The sequence below is a fragment of the Nematolebias whitei genome, chromosome 10, assembly GCF_014905685.2.
Source record: "Nematolebias whitei isolate Nwh7 chromosome 10, NemWhi1, whole genome shotgun sequence".
Classification (NCBI taxonomy): domain Eukaryota; kingdom Metazoa; phylum Chordata; class Actinopteri; order Cyprinodontiformes; family Rivulidae; genus Nematolebias; species Nematolebias whitei.
Genome location: NC_056507.1, coordinates 13,528,861 through 13,552,277, shown reverse-complemented (window position 1 = coordinate 13,552,277; position 23,417 = coordinate 13,528,861). Strand labels below are relative to the sequence as shown.

At 38.0% G+C, this 23,417-nt stretch overlaps 1 protein-coding gene across 1 annotated transcript in view; it reads right to left on the bottom strand.

Moving 5' to 3' along the window:
• LOC119416181 (septin-7) overlaps positions 1–23,417 on the bottom strand; it is a 35,811-nt gene that overhangs the window by 5,385 nt on the left and 7,009 nt on the right. Inside the window, exons 3-8 of the mRNA XM_037683374.1 lie at positions 14,542–14,648; positions 7,685–7,785; positions 7,464–7,598; positions 5,283–5,400; positions 4,043–4,135; positions 3,465–3,561 (exon numbers count right to left, since the gene is read on the bottom strand). Of these exons, the coding sequence (XP_037539302.1) occupies positions 3,465–3,561; positions 4,043–4,135; positions 5,283–5,400; positions 7,464–7,598; positions 7,685–7,785; positions 14,542–14,648 (651 nt within the window). The remainder of the gene's footprint in view (positions 1–3,464; positions 3,562–4,042; positions 4,136–5,282; positions 5,401–7,463; positions 7,599–7,684; positions 7,786–14,541; positions 14,649–23,417) is intronic.

The window sequence follows — 23,417 nt, the reverse complement described above, 5'->3', positions numbered from 1 at the left end:
AGGCTATAACCAAGTTTTACAGTTCAAATTAATAAATGACAAAAAACACCCGACTGCTGACTGCCAACTTCCTACTGCTGCTTTAGAAATTTTGATTCAAGCATTTTATTAAATCAGGATCAAGTTCCCGGTGTCAGAAAATTGTTGCAGTAAATCGGGTGTTTTGAGCCCGAGCGCTGTGGTTTACTGGCAGTTTTCACTTAGGCCATGATAATGAACTGCATTAGCTTAATAAAAAAATAAATAAGTGCACACAGCCTTTTATTTAAAATCATGCGTATGTTTGTGCAGGATGCTTTACCACCATGTCACAAGTTTAAAATTTAAATTCCAGAATGCTAACGAGTGAAGATTTATGACAAGCAGCATGTTGCCTAATGTTTTAAATGAGATGCTCCATGCCCGTCTGAGAAACATTAACGTTTCATTTCATTTATGACCCGATAAGCGATGTGTTAGGATGTTAGAGTCCCCTCTTTGACCCAGTGATACAGCGAGGCCTTCATGTCATCCTCACTCTGCACCTTCCAGCTCATCTTACAAAGAAGCCAAGCTGCGTAGTGAAGAGAGGTTCAGGATCAAAGAAGGAAACGTTAAAAATGATGTTTCTACTGCTGACGTAGCTTCAAACAGCCTCAAGTTGTTTCCATCCGCAGCATCAGACCTGGGGCAAAACTTCTGATCTCCAATTAGATTTTAAATCCGATTGTTTAAATTTCTACTTCTGATTTCAGCTTTTAGAAGTAAACTGAATAGAATGCCAGATAGTACAACAGTGTCAAAGGAAGGCAAACCTGAGCAGTCAGAATATTGTGAATGTTTTAAATAAGTGGATCTCAGTGAGATGGACTTGAAGACATCAAAATGCCTTTAAGAGGTAATCACTGCAAACTATGAAATTAGATATGAAATGGTTATACTGGACTTCAAATAATGCAGGTTAAAAGCGTTTACTCCAGTGGATTTCCAGATATATTGAAATGCAGGTATGCACTCAATGTAAACAAAGCACTTGACTGAATACGCAGGAAATAACATTTTAGCTCGAGTCACATGATTGGCCTACGTTAGGCTGGCCGTAGCTGAATTGTGTGATCACTGTGGTTTTGGGGAATAATTTTTGTAAAATTGGGGAAAACTAACGTTTGGGCATGCTTACAGTTCTACAGAAACCCACTCTAGAATGACCGAAGTATTCATTTAATTTCTAAACAACTTGGATAACCAGGCTAAGCCCGACTCCATCTCACTGCTCATGTCTCTTGTTTGCAGAAAATTTGCTCTAATATAGCTTGTAGCAATTACTGTTGGCATGGCAACTAAATACTGTAAAGCTATACACAAAAAATATTCAAAACTATAAAAACGTAACAATTTTAAATAAAAAAAAAGTTATGTGGGACCAATCCAAGAAAACAAAAATAATTCCAAGTGAATATTGATAGAGCTTCGGCCATCTCATTTACAGATACCATAATACAAATGACTAATAACTGAAAAAAAAATGATGTAGATACAAGCTGTATTATGTTTCACTCTTTTTCTTTTAAAAAGATGGCTGGAAATATGTAAACATTTCACTGAAGTTAGTGCTCCAGGTTTACTTTATTAAATAAATAAAAAAAAACAGTGGTTCTGCAGTAAATAATGGTGACACAAAGAGTTCATTGTCACCTTTCAATTAAAGTAGACTTCATTTTGTTAGAACCATTATAAAAATCCATTTCCATGTTCAGTTTTGTTCCCAGAGGAAGATCTGGTTTAGAGTTTAGGAGATATTCAGTCTATAGCCCAAGTCTGATTAAAGCATTGGTTTGACCATCAGCCTAATGATGAGGCAGCAAAGCAACAAAAACTGAGGGAAAGAAGGTGATGGAGGTGATTCTGACAGGAGGAGGCTGGGTTTTTAATTTGAGGCAAGAGGTGTGAGGATAAAAAAAAAATCTGGGCAAAACATAGAGAAGGATGGGTTGTTTACCAAAAATGCCCTCTGTCAGTCATGAAATAAAATAGACAAAGAAATAAAGGGGGGAAAAGAGAGAAAAAGAATGAAACAGTGAATGACTGATAAACGGTCAACCACAAAGCAACAAACGGCATCTCACTTTATTCCTTTAAGGATATATACAGTGTACAAGGCTCAAAACAAAAAGATAAAAAAGGAAATGTGGCAGTCCGAGATATCATGATGCCTGTTCTCCTTTTCCAGAATCCCCCATCGGGATCAAGAGTGTTCGTGTGCGCGTTTGTGCTGAAGGAGAGAGGGGAAGGCCACAAAAGAAACTGGATAACCTCTCACTTGTCAAAATTCAACAGTTAAACCATCCTTTATCTGTCACTAGAGGGTTTTGTACGAAGTGTGGGATATAACAACACTCCAGTGACCGGACAGCTGTTTCTGATTTAATGTCTGCACTGAAAGTGACTCCGGTCCAACATGTTTTGATTTCTGATCTCGTTCTTGGTATAAAACTGAGCCCTTTTATCCTTTGGTGTCGATTTGAGTGGGAACTTTATGAATACGTATAAATGAGTAACTTGGATAATAAAGATCTAACAAAGAGCCATGATGATGGAAGTTTGTGTCCCCTCTTAAATATCTTGTCTTTTTTTTGTTCAAGTTAAAGCTCTACAATTCCAGGTTAAACCCTGAAATAAACTTTATTTTCATGCTTCATTACAAGTGATGATTGATTTTTAATACTGGAATACTTTTTAAAAATTTCCTGGATACGTTTCTCTAAATAAACGTATAATTTATAAATTATTAGTAATGCATGATATTGGATTTTTGGCCGATATCCGATATGTTAAAACTTATTTGGCCGATAACCAATACCAGTATCTTTTTTCCCTAGACCTACTTACAGAGACTACATAGCTTTCTCTGTTGTGGAATTAAAATTCTATATTATTCTGCATAGTCTTTGTCAATTTGCTAATATTGGCTGATAACGATACCATGCCGATAATTTCGTGCATCCCTATAAATTATCATCAGTTTGATCCATGAAACATTTACTCTATGAAAGACTACGCAGATCTAAAATGTGAGCGTTATAACTATAGAACTTTTATTTATAACTTTTTAAAAACAAATCACAAGGTGGACATTGTATCATCAACAGTTTAGTTTAGGCCTTTGCATTTTGACAAGTCATACATTACCCAGTAATTAACACACTGAATGGACACAAGGGGTCACTAATGAGAACATGCATCTTTTCTCATACTTTCAGAGATCTCATGTCTCTTTCATTCAGAATGAGAAAAGCCTGCTGGATTCTTTCAAACACACCCACCTGCAAAAACTAACAAGTGCAGGTTTTTTTACTTTATCGTCTTGAACAGCTCATTTACAAGTTACCATCCGCAAAGACTTAAAACCTGCTTCTCAAACATCCACAAATAAAAACAAAAAAATATTTTTTTTCCTTTGTGGTGGTGGACCTGAGCAAACTTACCTTCTGCCACGCCCCATGGATACTGGCGACCTCTGACTTTCTTGCCATTAACCTCGACGACGACGTTGCTGCCAACCACAGCCAGAGGCATTTTTTCCTAAAAAACAAAACAAAACGCACACTTGAGTATCTTTAACCATATAAAAAAATAAACTAAAATAAAAAAAAAAAAAATCAAGACCTTGCTTTGGATTCACTGATTGGCTTGAACATTGTTTATCGACATGAATTTTTATTTTTTTTCCCCTTATTAAAGGTTTGGTTTGTTAGTAGCTACTAAAATGATTAGGTGGTTTTTAAATATATGATGAGAAGGAGATGGTCAGAACATGTGATCAACATGGACAAGGTCCATGGGGGGAAAATTTAATAAAATAAAAAAATCTTAATAACAGACTTTAATATTTTATTTTGCAAGCTGCTGATTTTCAAGCCTTGGAAGAGTTTCTACTTGAACAAAAACAGGTTGAGAAAAATGTTCACTTCAATGTGAAAGCTGTTGTAAAATCGCATGTAAAAACGTATCAAAATTAACTTGCCAAAAACTGCAGGAATTCCCATCACTATTGATGGATTACCTTAATCTTTCGAATGAGCTTGTTGTCTTCATCGTCCTCCGTGTCGGGGAATTCATAAATTTTTATTTTGTGCTCCTGTATCTCTTTCATTATCTGGAAGAGAGAAAGATCAGCATTAAAACTGTAATGGGCACTCAGAGACATCTGCACTACAGTCTGCAGCTAAAACTTCAGTCTCAGTCGCAGAATAACCTCTTAAAAGAGAGCTGCATTAAAATGTTTTTCGTGTAAAATTATGAAGTCTTTAAACAGGTGCTGTGAATACATGATCCTCAGAAAGCAAGATACATTTATAAATGGCTAAAAACATTTTTTTTGTCCCATTTGTCACCAGATAGCCAAAATTGATAAAAATACACAGCTGAAAATAAAAACAAAATAACCAAACATGTATTTTGAATGTTAATGTTGTCTCTGTTGTCATTGTGCGCTCTTTAATTTGTTAATCAGTAACGTCAGATTTTTTCAAGCAGCGATTTTTAAGGTTACTAATCTTTCCCATTGTTCTCCGTTGTGTCAAAAATTAAAAAAACGGCAACAGATGTTTAAAGCTTTAGACCAGGGGTGTCAAACCCACTTACAAAAGAGGCCAAAATTAAAACCTTTTTCAAACTAAGGGCCGGTTTCAGAATCTACATTAACTCAAGTTAGATACCGAACATCTTTTCTTGGTTGCAGGTTCCTCAATAATTGGTCTCATTTGACGTTTTCTTTTGCATTTTTGACATCATAATCAAAGATTACTGAAAAAATTAAAGTGATAAAAGTATTTTACATTTAAAATAACATTTTGGGGCCAGATAAGATTTTATGGAGGGCCACATTTGGCCCCCGGGCCTTTGGTTTGACAGCCGTGCTTTAGACCATCAGCCTCCAAAAGACCATCGGCACCATCTAGCTGTAGAGTAACAAACAGCCTGCTGCAGCCTGACTGCTCAGCTCTCAACAGGAAAACTAGTTTTCAGAAGAACAAATTGGGAAGCAAACTTATTTATCAGTGAAAGCTAGTTTATTTATTACAATGAAAGATTATGGGTTTGAGGAATGTGAACAAATACAATTGTCTCCATCTTTACAGTAATGTGGGTTAAAATATAACTTTCTGGTGTCCAGCTGTGTCACTGTCACAACAAACGTCTGGAAAGTCACATCAGCTGTTGTCCACTGGCAGGATACAATTCTTTAGAAAACTGTTGTGAATCAGAATTCAGTCTTTGTATTGTAACACACACACACACACCTGTTTTTTGAACAGCTGGCACTCCTCGGGGGTTAGAGTGTCAGCCTTTGCAATAAGAGGGATGACATTGACTTTGTCATGGAGTCTCTTCATAAACTCGATATCCAGCGGCTTCAGGCTGAAGAGAGACAATGAAGAATAAAACTGAAGCTCAAAATACAAATGGCTGAGAAACAGAGCACCACTGAATTCACATTTCCTTTGATTTAGCGTGAGCTTGTATTTCTCTGTGAGAGGTCAAATGTTCATCTTAAGAACACTGAGATTAAAACAAGACAGAAAAAAATGGAAGTCTTTTTACAGTCAATGAACATCCCAAAGTAACACATTTTAGAAAATGCTCAAACAGTAGAAAGTAAATAAAACAGTGATACAATAAAATAAAGGAATAGCTGTATATATCCAGTAGTTTTTTTGTGCAAAGGTCTTTTGCTGGTCAGTTATGTCATCTTGAGATTGTTAGTAGGGATCTGTATGTGCATGAACTGTCAAAACATTCAGGGTCAGAAACAATCCAGCTGCTGGCACTGCACGTGCTGCCATCTACATCTGTGAACTTCACTGGAACGTAGGGAAACTGTTTTATATGGGTCAGGGTAGGGAGAGTGACTCATAAGAATAAATTCACAAGAGCAAATTGTGTGCAGTTTGTAAAGAGGGTGCAGTTCAGCAGGTCACCAGCAGAGGGACACAACACTGTCCATTTATTCACAACAAAGCCAACAAGGAGCAAACTGAACAGAACTGTCCAACCCAGGGTCTTCACTACTGAGTGTCAAACGGGTGTTCTGTTGCCTGACACCGTGAACTCAGAGGGCTGTGTGTAGGAAGGCAAGTATGTAAAAACAACAGTGTAAAAGACACTAAACACAGCCGAGCCTGTATTAACAGTTATTTTTCTTTATGTGCGTGTAAACAATACATGCTGTGTGTTAATACGGCACTGTGAACGTGGGTTCAACACAAGAAGGGCCGTGAAACCACCGTTCAGTGGTTTAGTGCAGCGGTCACAGGAGAAGACAAAGTTTGTGTGCACTGCGGCTCCAGAAGCGATGAAGTGAAAGCAGCTCCAGATATAACCAAAGTCAAGCTCCGAGCTGGATGAGACATGATGAGAAAAGAGACTATTCAAGAATTTAAGTTATTTCAAACTCATAAATTTGCTTCTACAAGCAGGCGGTAATTTATGAAACTAATAAGATGGAGTTCAGTCAGAGAGAACTGGGCTTGCTGCTGGAATCTTCTCTGGAATTCTTGGGAATAAACCATCCTAGTTAAGTCTGGAAACATGAACGTGTAAGTTACTTCTAACGCTACATTTATTATAGGTTTCCACATTTTACTGCCACACGTCAGTGACTTCTGAAGAGATCAGCTTCCAACTGCCTTCAAGCAGCTTGTTGCACAGGACTTTTAAAAGGCCAGGCTTCTCTTTGAAACTGCATTTTGGTAAATTCCTGTGTAGCGACAGTAAATCTCAATGATAGGTAAACCAGAAGAAACCGGTTACACATCGTCTCATCAGTGACAAGGAATGAAAAAAAAGCCCATTTAAGATCATTTCTAAAGCTGCAAAACCTAAATTTCAAATGTAAGAGCACAGACTAGTTTTGTGCTGAGCTCATGTGACAGAAATTATGGGCTAAGATTAAATCTGTGTAACCTCGGTAGGATTTCCAACACTGTACGAGTTACTGTTTAAATATTACAAAAATAAGAGTACTGTGATGCCATGATAGACTATTAATATGACTAAACATTTTGCCAGTGACTTGAGACTGCAGGCTTTTTAATAACCGAGTGATGAGTCGATTAACTAAGATCTGGAGTTATAGAAATTCACAGCCACACACACACACAGAGCATACGAGATGCTGTAGGGTAAAAGAAGAAAGAGTTTGTCCTCCTCTGTGTGCATCTAAGACTCTGCTCTGATTGGCTGCTCAAGGGATGGAGAACAGATCTTTTTGTGCGCATGAGCAGAACTTGATTATGTAACCTTAGTGGGTCAAACACTGGCAGTCTTATTGTCTTTGACACAGACAAGCATTTACTTCACTCTTCTGCTCAGTTAGAGACTGACATTATAGGAGACAAAATCAATGCCATATTTAAATACGTGTTCCCAGCTCTCTTGCTTCAGCTCACATCGCTGCTGTTGACGTTTCATGCTGAACCTACCCGTGTCCAGAGGGTGCAATGAAGTATAGACAGCAGTGAACTCTGTTGTCTGGCATGGATCTCCGGTTCACCCTCGACTCTGCATTCAGGAAGTCCTCACACTTACTGTCAATGTAATTTATAACAGGCTGCCAGCTAAGAACATGGAGAAAAAGGTGTCAGGGGAGACGACTGAGAAATGAAGAACAAGCGTAGTGTACAAGTTCGTTGGCACTCCTCACCAGTTACTGTTGTCCACTGCGTCTCCAAAGCCTGGCGTGTCCACAATGGTAAGAGTCAGCTGGACCCCTCCTTCCTTGATCAATACCTTGGACTGCTCGACCTGAAACCAACAAATAAAAAAAACGACATTTATACTTGTGATTATTTGTTGCTGTGCACAGATAATCTCACAGTTTAATATAATGAAGCTGCCCACAAATACTGGCGTGCATGGCTAAAAATATGACACTTTCTTCTCCCACTCAGGGCCGTGATGATGCATCATCAGCATACACCCACACATCTCAGACCAAAATCAGCTGCAAGTGAGTAAGGAATTAAACCAAAACTAACTCCTGTCTACATGCAACTAGAACTTGTAATGAATAAATATTATTATCTTAATGTATTTATATAAAAAAACAACAACTACAGTAATATTGTACTGTAACATCCCTTAAATTAGCTGGGAAAGCAAGAGAACACAAAGTAAAACTGATTTAGGCGTTACTGTAGTTCAGTTTCAGGGAAATGTAAAGTATATTTAGCCTAAATCAGAGTATGACTATGCCACTTACACATCTAGCTTATACTTGAGGTGCATCTCACTGAGCTGTGACTGGTGGGCACTAGTTGGAATCTTAAAATTGCTGGAAAATTGTGAGACAACATGTAAATTTTCTGTTGCAGTCTCACCGACTCGTGATTATTTACAAACCGAAGTTGCGTTTAGAGCGGCCAATTAAAAAATAAATAAATAAAAAAAAGACTATTTTTAAAACCAACACTGAATTCTTGGTGGCGCAAGAATGTTGTTTTGAATGTTCAAGAATTGTGTTGTCCACCTCTGATAGTGTCATACCGGCCTCGGCTTGCTTTGTATCCATCTCAATAGCTGCCTCCAAGTTTATAATTCAATCTGATGGGAGTGCAATTTTGAAATGAAGACAGGTTTTATGAATAATCAATTAAAGGTAAATTATCCATCCATCCATTATCTTTTACTCGCTTCTTCCTTTTTGGGTCATGGGGGTCACTGGTGCCCATATCCAGTAGTCACTGTGCGAGAGGCGGGGGACACCCTGGACAGGTCTCCAGTTTATCACAGGGACACAGAGATAAACAAGACAACCATTCATTCACTCTCTCACTCACCTAGGGACAATTTAGAGTTACCAATCAGCCTAACATGTATGTTTTTGGTCTGTGGGAGGAAACCGGAATACCTAGAGAAAACCCAAGCATGCACGGACAGAACATGCAAACTCCACCCAGAAAGGTCCCCGGACCAGGATTTGTTACCGGGGAGGCAAACTGCTCGCTGAGAGGCAGCAGCTCTACCAACTGCACCACCATGCTGCCCCAGTAAATTATTGTCACACAAATTTTCTGAACTCGTTAAAAACATAAAACTTAACATCTCCTGATTCTTGCTCAATAATCCACGTGAAAAAAATCCAACGTCAGGTCCTCTGGACGGATTCTTTTTGTTGAAACGTTTTTCGTCTGCAACAAACTCAGTCTTATAAATGACACATAGTGCTAGACGAAAGACAAAAGGTTTAAAAAAAAACAAACAAAAAAAAAAAAACATCCAGAGGACCTGACTTTGTTGGATACAACTCGACACCTCTGTGACTCATACAACCCCGTGAAAGTAAGACATTCTGGAGACTCCTTAATGAACACCATTCACCAACTACCTGCAGAACAGTAAGATTGTAGGTCGTAATCTGAGAACTCTGTAGGAATATTCTAATGATTTAGAAGGGACAGCTAGCATTTCAAGGCTTTAACATGTTTTATGATGATTATCTGTGATGTTTTATCTCCATGCATCCATGGCACAAAATCTTTAGAGTATAAACTTACAGTGGTAATATCTTTAGTCTTTAAAGATCAAGAAAGTATTAAATTACTATGCTTAAGCTCTTAGGTTTTTCAGAAAATCCAAAGTTATTTCCAGATGTTTTATGTGTTCTTTAACAAAGCTATAAGAGAGAGCATGCACACTGTGCACAGAATGTTGAGCACTAATTTAGAGCGCCCTTTAAACTCTGGTTGAGTTCTACAGAGAGCTTTACAATGCGTTTCTAATCCACCAGTTCACATTTACACATGCATTCATAAATCAATTTTAAGTCTGCTCTATCAAACACACTAGGGATTTTTAGGAGAATATGCAGAACATTTGATCGGCTGGACTTTTTTTTTCTCCTACAAGTGCTGTTCACACATGCACTTCACAGGAGGAGATTTGGACTTCGTTTCTCAGCTGGAAATAAAGAGGAGGTTTGAAGGGGAGTTGTCTAAAGCGAGTAGAGGGAAAACATTATGCTAAAAAAGTACAGCTAGGAAATGTCTGTTTAGTTCACAATCTATCCAGAATAGTGAATGAGTGGCCTTGCTGTGCATTTTGTGTGCGCACATATTAGTTCCAGATGTATTTGAACACATCTAAACTATCATTAAACAAACAAGTCTGCAGAAGAGAGTTTAAAAGAAGCAACTCCCTGCAGCACATACACACAGTCATGGCAAATCCTCCAAAAGAATGCTCTATTCACACACTCATTGGCAGGTATCCCATTTTAAACTTGGGGAGCTGGAAGGAAAATCTTTGCAAGAAGTCTGTCACAAATGTAATATAGACATTTGACATTTCACATGCCACTCCTCTGAAGGACTCAAACGAGTTTATGATTCATACTGCTGCAGCCAGAGAGAGGCAAATCAAACAGTGACATCATTTGTAGGGAGCCCTTCATTTTTATATGCAGTTTATTTTGCAAACTTTCTTGGCAAACAGGTGTTTTAATCACTCAGGTTCAAACCTATTTTATAAGATACAATAAAAAAAAAAAAATTAAGTTTCACTAAAACGGCACATTTTTATTAGCAACTATTCAAAACAGAGGATATTGCACGGAAGTTTAAAGAACTGATTTGGTCAACTGCTTCAATAATATGCTCATTGAACTGCATAGAAAATAAAGCAGAGTAAATACAGTATACAAAGTATATACAGTACACTGATAAGTAAAAAAAACAAAATAGAATTTCGCAACTTGTTTGAGGGTTAGACAAAGAAAAAAAAAGGTTTAGTCTAATCCATTGTTTCCTGAAGCGTGTCTTTGCTCCGTTACATACTTTCACAAGCCCATCAAGTTATTTTAGGATCACCCTTTAAACTTGAACTACAGCTCTTTAACTCGAACACAAACATTCCTCAGTTTCCACAAACCTCGAGATAATCTGTCAGACATTATAACGGAGCGTATAAATCACACACCAAAGTCATTTGACGAATTTGAACTTTACAGAGTGCCCAGTGTGTGCGTTTAAATGAGAGTTTGTGTAAAAGGTGTTTGTGCGTGAAATGTCAACCAGCTCAAAACCAAATGTGCTATTTTCAACGTTTCTGTGAAGAAAAACAGATAGAGAGAAAACCTCAAAAATTCCCCTTCAGGCTGTAAACCATCATTTAAAAGCAATATGATCTGGGGGGGATGTGAGTGAGCGACAAAAACAGAAAATTGTTCTGAAATATAAATACTTGGAGCTGGTCTGCCTCAGACCACAGAACCTACATCTCACATGCCTACAAACACCAACGTTTACTTCAGGACAGCATGTAAACCCATGCAGAGCTCATAGTGTGCAGGGAGATGGAGGTTCTTAAGATTTACAGACTCAAACACAGTGCATTCAAACTGTTCCCTTGCATCAACAAATAAAATTCAACAGTAATACACGCGTGTGTATCTCATGGACCACTTGACATTTTAATGAAACTGGCAGAAACTAATTGTTGAACGTTCATCTACAACTGGTTAACATTGGGAGTCGATCAGATTTAATAAGGCTGCCACAGTCAACTGACTAAAAAAAACAAATGAATAAAAATGCCAATAACTCGGTCAGTTTTCTAGATACTAACCTAAAGTTTGTTGTGGTTGTAGCTGAGACGATCCTAATCTCAATTTTGCCATTAAATATTTAAAGTAAACTGTTAGCAAAATATCTCATCAACCACTAAACGGATTCTAATGAAACTTTCGGGAAAGTCATTAGTTGTCCATCTACTTCTGATTACCATATTTTCTGGACTATAAGTCACACTTTTTTTTCATAGTTTGGCCAGTCCTGCGACTTGTAGTTCAAGTGACATATACATTTCTTTCCCTATTCATGATGCACTTTTTGACTGCTGCATTCAATGTTCATTCATACGGACATGAACCAGAGTAAACATTACCATTTGCACCTGTGAGAAGGCCCTCTAGGTTTTTAACAACTATATGCTGTTCCTCTACTGCTACCCGCCCCCCACAAACAATCACTTGGAGACAACCGAGAAAAACTTAACAAGTAAAATGCCACCAAAAGTGATGTGGAATGAGATTGGTGAATTTACCAGTAACTTACTTGTAGGACTCGTTGGCCTGTTATGTTAATTAAGCGTGTTCAGGATCCCAGGTATGTTCTGTGTGTTGTTATTCCAGATTAAATGTCTGTTCTTACATTTTGTGAAATACACTTCTAAATAAATGCATCTTATACTCCGAAACGACTTATATATTGTTTTTCCCTCTTCATGAGGCATTTTTTGACTGATGCGACTTATACTCTGGAGCGACTTATAGTCTGGGAAATAAGGTAGCTTTTGAAGCTCATCCAATTCAAGATGGTCGCCACAGCCAATTGACATTACCAAACATAAAACTCTTTTTGGCAATTTTACAAACATGGAACAACAGTGCAAAATAAATAAAATAAATCCAAGCAAATGAGGATTTTGAATAATTTCTGTACTAATCAAACAATTAAATAGAAGGCTGCTAACTCACTCTTGACCAGATGATAACATGACGCCCGTAAAGAGTACAGGGTGGAGAATTTAACTTGTAGAGTTCAATAAAATGTAACATTACAGCTAAAAAGTGAAGGAGGGTTTTTCCAAGAACCAGTGACCGTTTATTCTACATAATTCTTGCTGTGTGTCCAGTTCAATGGGAACATTGCACAAGTTGAGAAGCTAAACGGGAATTTGAAAACACAATGAAGTTAAAGCCCAACTGAATGCAGGACTGGTGCGTCCTCTGAACAGCCCATCCTCATTTCTGTTGAACTGTGGAAGAGTTTTATCACCCACCAATGTACACAGACACATTACTAATCAGCTGAGAGCAGCAAAGCGAAAAACTACCGTCATGTGTTTGTGGGTGAGAGCAGTTCCGAGACTGATTACAGAATTGCTGAATTAACCAAAGACAGGGTGAGGTTTCAGTTTGAAAGCAGATTGTGATGAAGGGTGGGTACTGGGTAGCAGGGTGTCGTGTTCCATGGGATTGTTCCTGCCCTACTACTGACCCTCTCAAACCTCAGGGAATATACAGACTCCCACCCAGTCCCATGTTTTCCTTGGGAGTTCTTTGTCGCCTTCCTAACCCTATACTCCCAAAGGCTTCACTCAGGCTCTAGCTCTGTTCCACCCCCCCCCCACCCCCATCACATCACCCCTTCGACTTGTCTGCTTTTCATACAGCTCTTTCCTCTCGACTTCATTGTTTCCCTCAGCTTCAGGGTAGTTTCCCTTCGAATTCCTTCATGTTTCCCCACACATTTGTTCATTTCCACAAACTGCTTCTCTTCCTCTTCTCTCCTTCAGATGAAGCCTTCCTCCTCCTCAATGGTTTGTCATAACCATAAAAGGACACAACTAAACCCTGTGGCTGTTTCCCCTCAGTGTTCATCTTCTTTCACATGACTTTCTTCCTCCATAGAATATCTGGGTTCTTGATTTTATTTTGCCTTTAACCCTCAGTGACAACAGAGTAACTTAACCTAATACAGCAAACTGACAATACCACAATAAGAAAAGAAAAAACATGTAAAGGCTTTTGTTTAATGGTTAATTGTTTGTTTTGCTTATAAAATATGGTCCTTGTCATGTTTATGTGTATAGGTACTTGTCTTTAGGATATTTAATGATATGGAAACAAGATTTTTTTTATACACAACTATAAAACACTGACATATGGAAAAACTAACAGAACCACAGATTTAAATGATCAAGCATTCTTTGGAGGAAGTTCTTTCATGTGAATCACATCAAGTTTCCACTTTTGTTTGAAGTCAACGATAGTTTGGCTTTGACCTTTTCACCTTTTGGATCAGACTCTTGACGTTATCTTCTGTTCCTGCAGGGCAACCCCCACAAAATATTGTCAAGTCTTTTGTTTTGGCCACAAAGGAGGAATGCATAGCGTTGACGTATGTACTCGTAACGGATCATGTTCATGTCCGTGGTTATTTTTGAAGAGGAACTAGTCAATTGTGGAAGCCAGTAAAAGCTTATGACTTAATGACAATAAAAAAACTGAAATTATTAACTTTTTAATTTTATGGTGCAAAGTTTGTACCACAAAATGTAAAAAGGTTAAGGATGTGACAAGATCTTCCCAAAAACAAGGGAAATCAGACATTCAGTTTAAAAATAGAGATGAGTTAAATATTTATTTAGGCTAACAGGAAATATATATATATTTTTTTAATAAAAGTTTTTTTTCTGTTGCAGTTTCCCACACTTGACCTGTATTTATTATTGTAGTTGGAATGAAGATAGTGGAACAAATGGCATCAATCATCAAACCCTTGCAGAAAATTGTATTTAAGGAAAGAGTTGAACGAGAGATATTCTTGGTAACCTGCCCAAACTACTGGGACTCATCACGTTCATGACGATGATGGTCCTGGCAAGGTGAGGTCGATAAAGATTTAAATAACAGACATCTGCTAAACATCTGCAACTTGGAATGAATGTCAAAGTCAGCCTGATGCCAAATCAAACTGAGCGAATGCTGAGTGAGCTCACCTGCACAGTCTTCTTTATGCGCTGGGAGGGTCCAGGGTAGTCCTTGGAGTACAGGTCAGTTAGGAACAGAGAGTTGATGAGAGTCGACTTGCCAAGACCAGACTCACCTGGAGACAAAGACAAAGGGAGACGAGTAATATTAGATTTTTACTGCAGTCTCCAGTCCATTTTTGTAAACAAAGTAGAAATACTGCCTACAGCTAGCTTCTTATGTGCATGCACACAAGTGATAAATACATAGATTAAAAAAATGCACATGTGACACAAAATCTTATATACAGAAGGTCTGAAGGGACTGGGCTGCTGCACAGAAAATAAAATGGATTCATTGTCTCTGAAGAAAAAGGTCAGGGGGCCCCATCTGCCAGCAAAACCCCTTATGATCGAGGAAATAAAACATTTCCTCTCCATCTCCAGCTCACTCCTTCCTTTCTCATCCACTCTTCCTCTGACTCGCTTTCTGAATGCCTCCTTTATGTATAAATCTAAATGTTTCTGTTCTCACTGTACAAAACTCCCTTCTGTTGCTCACATACTGATGACAGCAGCACAGAAGCTGCAGAAACACTGTGTAAACATTTACTTTAAAAAGTCCAAACTTACATTTTATATAGGCGTTCTCACACACAAACACACACAGCTGTCAATAATGGCTGAGCATCTGGCTCGTGTCTCATGAAAAGGAACTTCAAGGAGGGGTTGGAAGGGAGGAGGCCCGTCTGTCCCAGCATAACCTCCGACTGTCTGCTACTTCACCAACTCGGCCTTTAAAAATCTGAGGCCATCACAGCCCTGAGTCTGAGCAACAGAACCATAAACAACAAACAGGCAAAATAAAAAATAATCCAACACATAATTCAATCTGTTGGGAAAAAAAAAAGAAACTTATAGCAAACACTTTTTTCTGTCCAAACAGGTATCGCTTGTAAATGAGTCTTCGAGGCTCAATGTGATTTATCTGTATAAAGAAAAGGTGGAATGAAAAAAATAAATAAGAGTATGCCTGTAAGCCAAAAAGAGTAGGCTTTATGAAAAGATCTTTTAAAAAGTAGTCACTTGGAATTAACTACACTAAAAATATCCATTTGGGAAACTTTAAAACAACAATAGCCAAACGACAGGATCCAATATGAGAATACATTTTTTGGCCAGAATCTGTTGCAAAAAGCAGACGTTCTTTCATTTAAAGATACTAAAATGCTTTCAACACTTATAAAAATGTTCATAGAGCTGCCAACCCGTGAGGCCTGAAAAGAGAAAACTGGAGGTTTTCCAGTGTCAAAATGATAATCAGATGTTCCTCAAGTCATTCCAATAAATTTCCTATGATTCAACAACAAAGTCTGGTGTGACAGAGCTGAGGCTTTAGAGATTTGTCATCAGGCTGTTTTAAAGAAGCTTTGCTCTGAAACACCATAGAACTGGAGAAGGCATGCTACAAATGCAATTTAAATAAACGCCAATTTAAAAAAAAAAAAAAAAGTAGTTCTGTTGGCTTGATGAATAGAGTAGGATTGATATTTTAAGTCAATATAGGCGTTTGGGAACATATTGGTATCGGTGATAATTGGCCCAATTATGCACCAATATAAACACTGGGAACGAGCTGTGTCCTTACTTGCAAAAGACGTGATTGCACAATGTATCCAGCAGAGGGCGCATGCGGAGTACTTTCAAGTCAGGGCCATTCGCTTTAACTTTCACTTTCAGCACAGCTGAGGCAGGGAACAACTAAATACTGTGTAGCATATTTTGCTGAACAGAGCAGCACAGAACAGTAAGTTTATTGTAACTGATCTGTAAAATAAAAAAATAAAAAAATCACTTCAATCCTCCAACCCGCTCATTACTAGCTATGTACCTCGCAAGTTAGCAAGCTAACTTTTAGCATAGGCTATTGCCTTGTAAAACTTTAGCCAGAACAATAAAAGGTAAAAGGTAGAGGTAAACTTATATCAGTGTTAGTAACGTTATCTTTGTCGTCCTCAATTAAATGCATTATTTGTCTGAAATCTTTACTTCTCTGCAAAAAAAAAAAAAAAAAAAAAAAGCAGTTGTGGTTAATACTAATTAGGCCTTGCCATAATTGACACATTTGAGGAGGATAGAAAATGTGAATGCATTATTGACTGCATAACATCTGGACACTTCGTCAGATTACCACAACCTGGTGTGAAACTTCAATAAATTCTTGGTTTTATACTTTCTTAAACTCTCAGTCTGTGTCCTGAGTATGTTTACACAGCTATAGATGATATTTTGTCACTGTGTGAGCGAAGAACTCATCCACTGGACGGACGGTTGGGAGTCAGAAGTCAAGCATGTACATGTATCTACAAAGGCCATTTCATGGTGTGATAGCATAGATGTGTGAAGCCCTGCTTTTAAAGGTTGTGTAAACTGCCAACAATGCAAGAAGAAGAAGAAAACAAGACTGGCTGGAGTCTGAGTGAATACGAGTTTACACATCTGCTTGTCTTGTTAGCTTTGCTCTCTTGGTTGGATGGTGTCACACCGGACACTCTCGACATAAAACAAACCGTAAAAAAATTAAGTTATGGTTTATTTTGACAACTATCACACCCTAAAATGATTGGTCTATATTAGACAATTTAACTATCCATAAGTATCGTAAGCTTTTTGCTGGTAAAAAAGAAAAAAAAAGAATGATTTGAACTGTGTGCAACTTTTTAAAACTATCTGAAATATCAGCACAAAAGGCTGAATATCTGTACGTCAGATCGGCCTTAAACCTAAACACTGTAAGGTTACGAATAATGGAAACGGTGAGAAAATGTAAAACTAACATTAAGTGACTGCAAAAACAAAAATGGCATTAGGTGTCAATATCTCTAACTGATGTGGAGGTTTGTGAGCTGAAAATAACTGTTCCTTTCTCTGGTCGAGAGGCTTACAGAGTGACAAACTGCGAGTCACCAATGGAGTCTAAACTCCAAGGGGTCAGGCCTGTCCCAGTTAGCCTCCCCTCATTCAGCTTTAATTAAATATTGGTTCCACATGACAAATAAACAGTGCCAGCCTTCTGTAAATAGACTAATGACCTGTATGCTGGTTATGGATGGCCGACTATTCCAGCTCATCCCTGATGTTTTGTCTTCCTACTCTGTCAGATAATCCACCTCTTTACATGCTCCGTCTCTTTGCCCCATTTTCCTTCACTGTCCCAGTAATTTGCCTCAATCCTTCTATCATTAAAAATATTTGTAATCCTTACCCACACTGACAGAAAGTAGACTTTTTACGACTTCAAGATGTGCGATAAATTGAAACATTTATTAACATGCGGAGGAAAAACAAGATTAACAGTCTTGAGATACTGCACCACTAGTGGGACAGAATAATTTTTTTGTTGATGCCCAAATATTATAAAATTAATTTGCACAGCAAACCACCATGTTGTTCATATCAATTTCTATTAAATAAAAACAATCCACATCTTCGCTATTTAACTCCATTCTCTTTGAAAATATTTAGCAAAACTACCCCTGAATGAACCAGTGACTGTGGTAAGTAGTCAGTAGATCCACAATCTATTTCTATAAATAATTAACATTTTGCTCAGTTGCAGTTTAAATAACTATTTTGTTGACTGTTTCTTTTCTAAAGGTAATCAGTCAGCTTCCAAATGCAACATTGATCCCTGATTTCTGGCTACATTAAAAAAATATTCATCTTAAAATAATCCAACAGTTTAACTGCCTGCAACATTTACTTTACCTACACACAAGTACTTCATCTTAACTCCCTTTTCATTATTTACAGAATGTCTTGCTATATTGTATATAGCCTGTCACAATAAAATTGTTTGAAATTTGACAATAATTAGTAATTGTCAAATTTAAGAAGAAATGTTGATTAATTTGTGTGTAGTACCTTTTTTGACTGCTGGATGGCAGTATAAGACTGAACCGAAAGATGGATTGTGAGGGAGTGAGCAGCGTGTCTCTAAGATAAATGGGAGGGAGGCCCCTTGACGTGACATGGGCTGTCTCTCATTCGTGTTTTTCAGTTCTGAAAATGGCGGACGCTCAGTGTGGTTTGAGCTCTTTAGCACAGAATTTGTCAACCGAAGCTTTTAATAAAAAACAGTAAACAAGTTATCAGCTTCTTTTTGCAGAGAAAAACAACTTTTTAGATGAAAGCACAGGTTTCAATCATGAATTTTAGAGCGTTGACAAGACGGAGGTTCCAGTGTCTTCTGTAGAAAGAGATACGTGAAGAAACGATAAAGCGGATAAATGAAAATGAGGTTGATATTTTCATTTATCATGCAATTAATTGATTTATTGTTACAAACCTAATTGTATATTATAATTCCAGATCTGTGGCTTATCTTGACGATAATAGATTCTATATAATGTAAAAAAAAAAATTTCTGAATCTAAAGAATAAGCTTTTGAATATCCTTTCAGTTTACAGAAGTAATATATTTTAAAAAGCAGCAAACTTTTTTGCAACAGACCGATACAAGGAAACATAAATCTAGTTTTTGTTTTAAAAATAACAGAAATCTACACTCTTTGATCTGAAACGAACAATAGACTGGACAGGTATACCCAACAACTGTCGATTAGCACCATGAAGGATGTATGTACCGTATGCAACAGACATGCATATGAAGAAACAGACATAATATAAATATCTGGACAGACTTAAAGCAGACAAGCTGGTCTGAGAGTGACCTAAAAACAAACACAAAATGGTCAGAGTTGAATTCCCATGAGATTCTTGACATTCCTCCCTCTTTTGCTCTCATTTTGTTTTTGTTGCCATCGGTCAGTCCAGAGAGCAGCAGCTGGCCCCCTCATATCCTGACAGGCCTACTAACACCCAACACACAAATACACACACACCTCTAACACAGATGTGTGAGGCTCAAACCACAAAGTGTGAAATAGGGCATCTGTAGAACAAACAAGCATTAGTGGGGAAACATATCAGACAGCTGGATGTGAAGAAAAGTTCTGTTTGCTGAACACCAGACTGTTGAAGATAATCCTCCTTTGTTGTGTCTAATTTAGACCAGTAGAAATGAGGAGACAAAGCTAACTGTTTAGGCAAAAGTTAAAAAGATTTGCATGCCTGAGAAACTATGGAAGAGCCAGAATCCAAACTAAACTCAGAACCCACTCCAGCAACAATCCAACTGTGCTACAGAAGCCTTGTAGGGACAAAGCCCTCAGATTTTATTATTAGGTGTTTAAATTAGAGGACTAGTGTTCTGATACCATCCACCAAGCCTGGTACTAAATCTGACAGAATCTGCACGTGCAGGGTCAGTGCAGACATGTGCATCTCAAAATAGAGATTTTGAGAATGAGAGCGCAGCAGAGGAAAAGAACGAGGAAAAACGAGGAAGAGATTTGCCTGCAGTAATTTAATGGAGCGTGCATGGGCATGCAAAACATTGTGTTAATACACACACACACACACACACATCACACACACATCACACACACATATCCACAGTAAACTGTGTTTATTTAGTAAAATCCATGAACAGACAAAATTTCCAAGATATGAGACAACTGCTTTAATGAAAAAATTTCAGGCCTAAAATCCAAACAGCAAGTCAAAGGTGTTTTTTGTTGTTATTTTTACAACAAAACAGCGATGTGCAAGCTCCTAATGCAATACAGGTAACACAATAAAAGTAACACTTGTGTAATAGATCATTCAGCTGATTAACCGGGTTCCAGCTGGTAATTCCAGCTCCTCTTGAAAGCCCCTGAGACATTCTCATGTCTCAGAACAAAACATTCCCACAATATGTCCTGGGTTTGCCTCACATTAAGACTTGTTTATATAAAGTCTTGTTTTTTTTATTTTATTTAACTTAGTAGGGTCCAAAACATATCTATATCTCAATGCAATAAATCTTTCCGTTTACGTAACTGATGCAATGACATGTCGATAAATTAGTTTGGTCAGAAATCTATAAAGGGGCTGGAGGTTGATTCCAAAACTTTTGTTATTCCATGATAAATTAAAGAAAACCCATGTAATATGTTGGTATTCTTTGTTACTTCCAACAATTCTAAACTTTCAAACTCCTTACATTATTTACAGTCATTTCTTGGATATCCTGACATTCATCTGCAGGATTTTATACACTGCAGCGCTGCCACATGGCTACATCTGTACAAATAAGATTGTTAAAAATAAAGTGCTAAATGAGCTTACATCATCTTTAACCTACAAGAGTTTGAGATTGGAATGAGTAATAGAGTCACCATACATATAGGCATAGAAAAGAAGAAGAAAAGAAACAGAGTATACACTGCATAGATAGAATGTGTATGCGCTTAGTGAGTATGAAAGCATCTGGTTAAGCCAGAAGATTAACTGCACCAAAGCTTTCCTTCATTCACTCCTTTCAGCAAGGTCAGTAGGCAAGACGGTCAGTCTTAAGCCTGTCAGATTGTCTTATCTGGACACACACACACACACACACACACACAGATAAGTGCAACAACAACCAGCAGCAGGACAAACAGGCAGATACCGGTAGTTTTACAATCCAACAAGGATCAGTGCAACAGATAAACAGATTCTGTTGAGAACTCCTGAACTGTAAGAGGCTCATCCAGCTGCTTCATTCATTGGTAATGACTAGAACTCAGAGTTTGACTTTACTTTCATGAATTACCGGTAGTTTAGTCTCACTCCACACACACACAACAAATACAATAAATAAATAAAATAATTGGCAACTCTAAATTGTCTCTAGGTGTGTGAGACAGTTGAATGATTATTTGTCTCGTTTGTTTGTGTCCCTGTGATGGACTTGTGACCTGTCCAGGGTATAGCCCGCTTCTCGCAAACTGTCTGCTGGATATGGGCACCAGTGACCCCCATGCCCTGAAAAGGAAGAAGCAGGCAAAATATAATGGATAGATAAAAAAAATACATTCTTCAAATTCTGCATTTATTAGTGATAACAGTCCAGAGGACCAGACTAAGATTTTTCTACCTGGATTATTGAGCATGCATCAGGATATTAGTGATAATGTTACTTTGACTCAACGTTTTGTGATATTCAACCATCATGATCTTAATTCTTTGCCTGCCATTAGCCCCAAAAATTTAACTTTCGCAACACTACATCTAGAATAACTTGGCTTTATTAATCACTTAATTACAGCTCTGCTGCTGTGGTGAGACTCCTATGAAGTTCCTGATGAGCTCTCTCTCCTGAAATGCTTCAGGAGAGCAGAAGCAGAGGCACGACAGAGCTGTTAAGTACTGGCCTTGTCAGCAGAAGTAGCACGAAGCAGGAATCGCTTCTCGTCTCCTCAGCTCTGATCCAACTCTGCTCTGTTTGGGCCTCAATGCTGGCGCTGGATCTTGCTAATCTTTCCAAGGGTTTTTATTCAAACTGCCAGCTGGACACAAAGAGACAGGAAACTGATTTTTTCTCTCTCTCAGAGAGAGGCAAGACAGAGAAAACTGACAAAGATGATGAGATGAGAGGGCAAAAAAAAAAAAAAAAAATAAAAATAAGAAAAACCCACCAGAAGAACACGCTTCTGGAGATATTCCTTCTTAGTGAGAAGACGGCAACTAAAGCTGCTTCCTTGTATGACCATCCCAATATGACACAATTTTTCCTTCCTGGGTTTTGGATGAAAAATCTGGGACTTTTCATCCCTTACCAGTTTATTTTATTTAACAATCTATAAACTTGCAAAAATTAAATTAGGAAGTTGGCTTTGTGGATAATATCCTGGTGATGGACAAGGCAGGTACAACAGAAGTACTGTGTGGCTAGAAAGATACTGCAAAGCAGAAGCCAGACAGCTGAAAAAAATCATGCCAGAACAACAGAACGAGATCACTCACAATAAATAAATAAAATAGCAAAGGTTTCCCCTAGTTTACTTGCCTTGACAGGGCCTCAGTTCTGTTGACAGGGCGGGGCGCCCTGCTCGTATAATGACTGAACAGTTCATAACAACATAGGTTGTAGGATCATTTTATTATATTGCACTGTTTTGAACTGAAAGTAGAGAAGGTTCAGACAAAAAAAAAAAAAGACATCCTACAATATCTGAGCATTCATTTTAATTTTAAAAACAGAAAATTACAAGATATTCTGTTCAGATTAACCAGCACAACCAGCAGGTTTGATATATCACCAAGTGATAGTTAGCTGCTGTTAAACAGTAATCTTTTCTAAATTTATGGCTAGTAACTGAGAAGGAAATTGTGTTGTTAACATCTCTCTTCTCTTTATACCTAAAGATCCCCAACCTTCACTGCTGGAATTTGAGTGAGTGACCTGCAGGCATTGACTGAGCCTTCTCATGTTGCACCATCTGTTGGGTCCACAGAACAATGCTGGGCTTCTGAAGACAGCCAAGCTTTTACAGTTCAAGTACATCCAACATCAGGCTTTACTTTCACAGGCTGCCTCATCCTGTAGCTCCTGCTGTCTGCTCTTCAGTTCTAAACATGGTAGCTCTCCTGTCCAACTGGTAGTCTGCTTCTCGTTTCATCTGAACACATAAGGAAGACGTCTAAGAAGAAAAGAGGAAGATACTCTCTCCCTCCCTCAGCCTCACTATAGAGGAAGGGGACTCCTTGATCTTAGCCAGAACATTTATGGAAATAATAGAAATAAACTGGGTCACTGGGATCCTGTAACTGCCCCACTTGAACATTTTACAAACATAATGACAGCAAACAGATGTTGTCCCCAGACAGCCTCTGGACTGCTCTGGGACTAAGATTGTCCAGCATTTTTGGACTTTTGCTGGAATGATTCCCAGGAGATTGCGGGGGAATTTTTGAGATAAATACAAGCAAATATTGGACATTTGGGGCTTTAAATGGAACATTTTATGACAAGTACA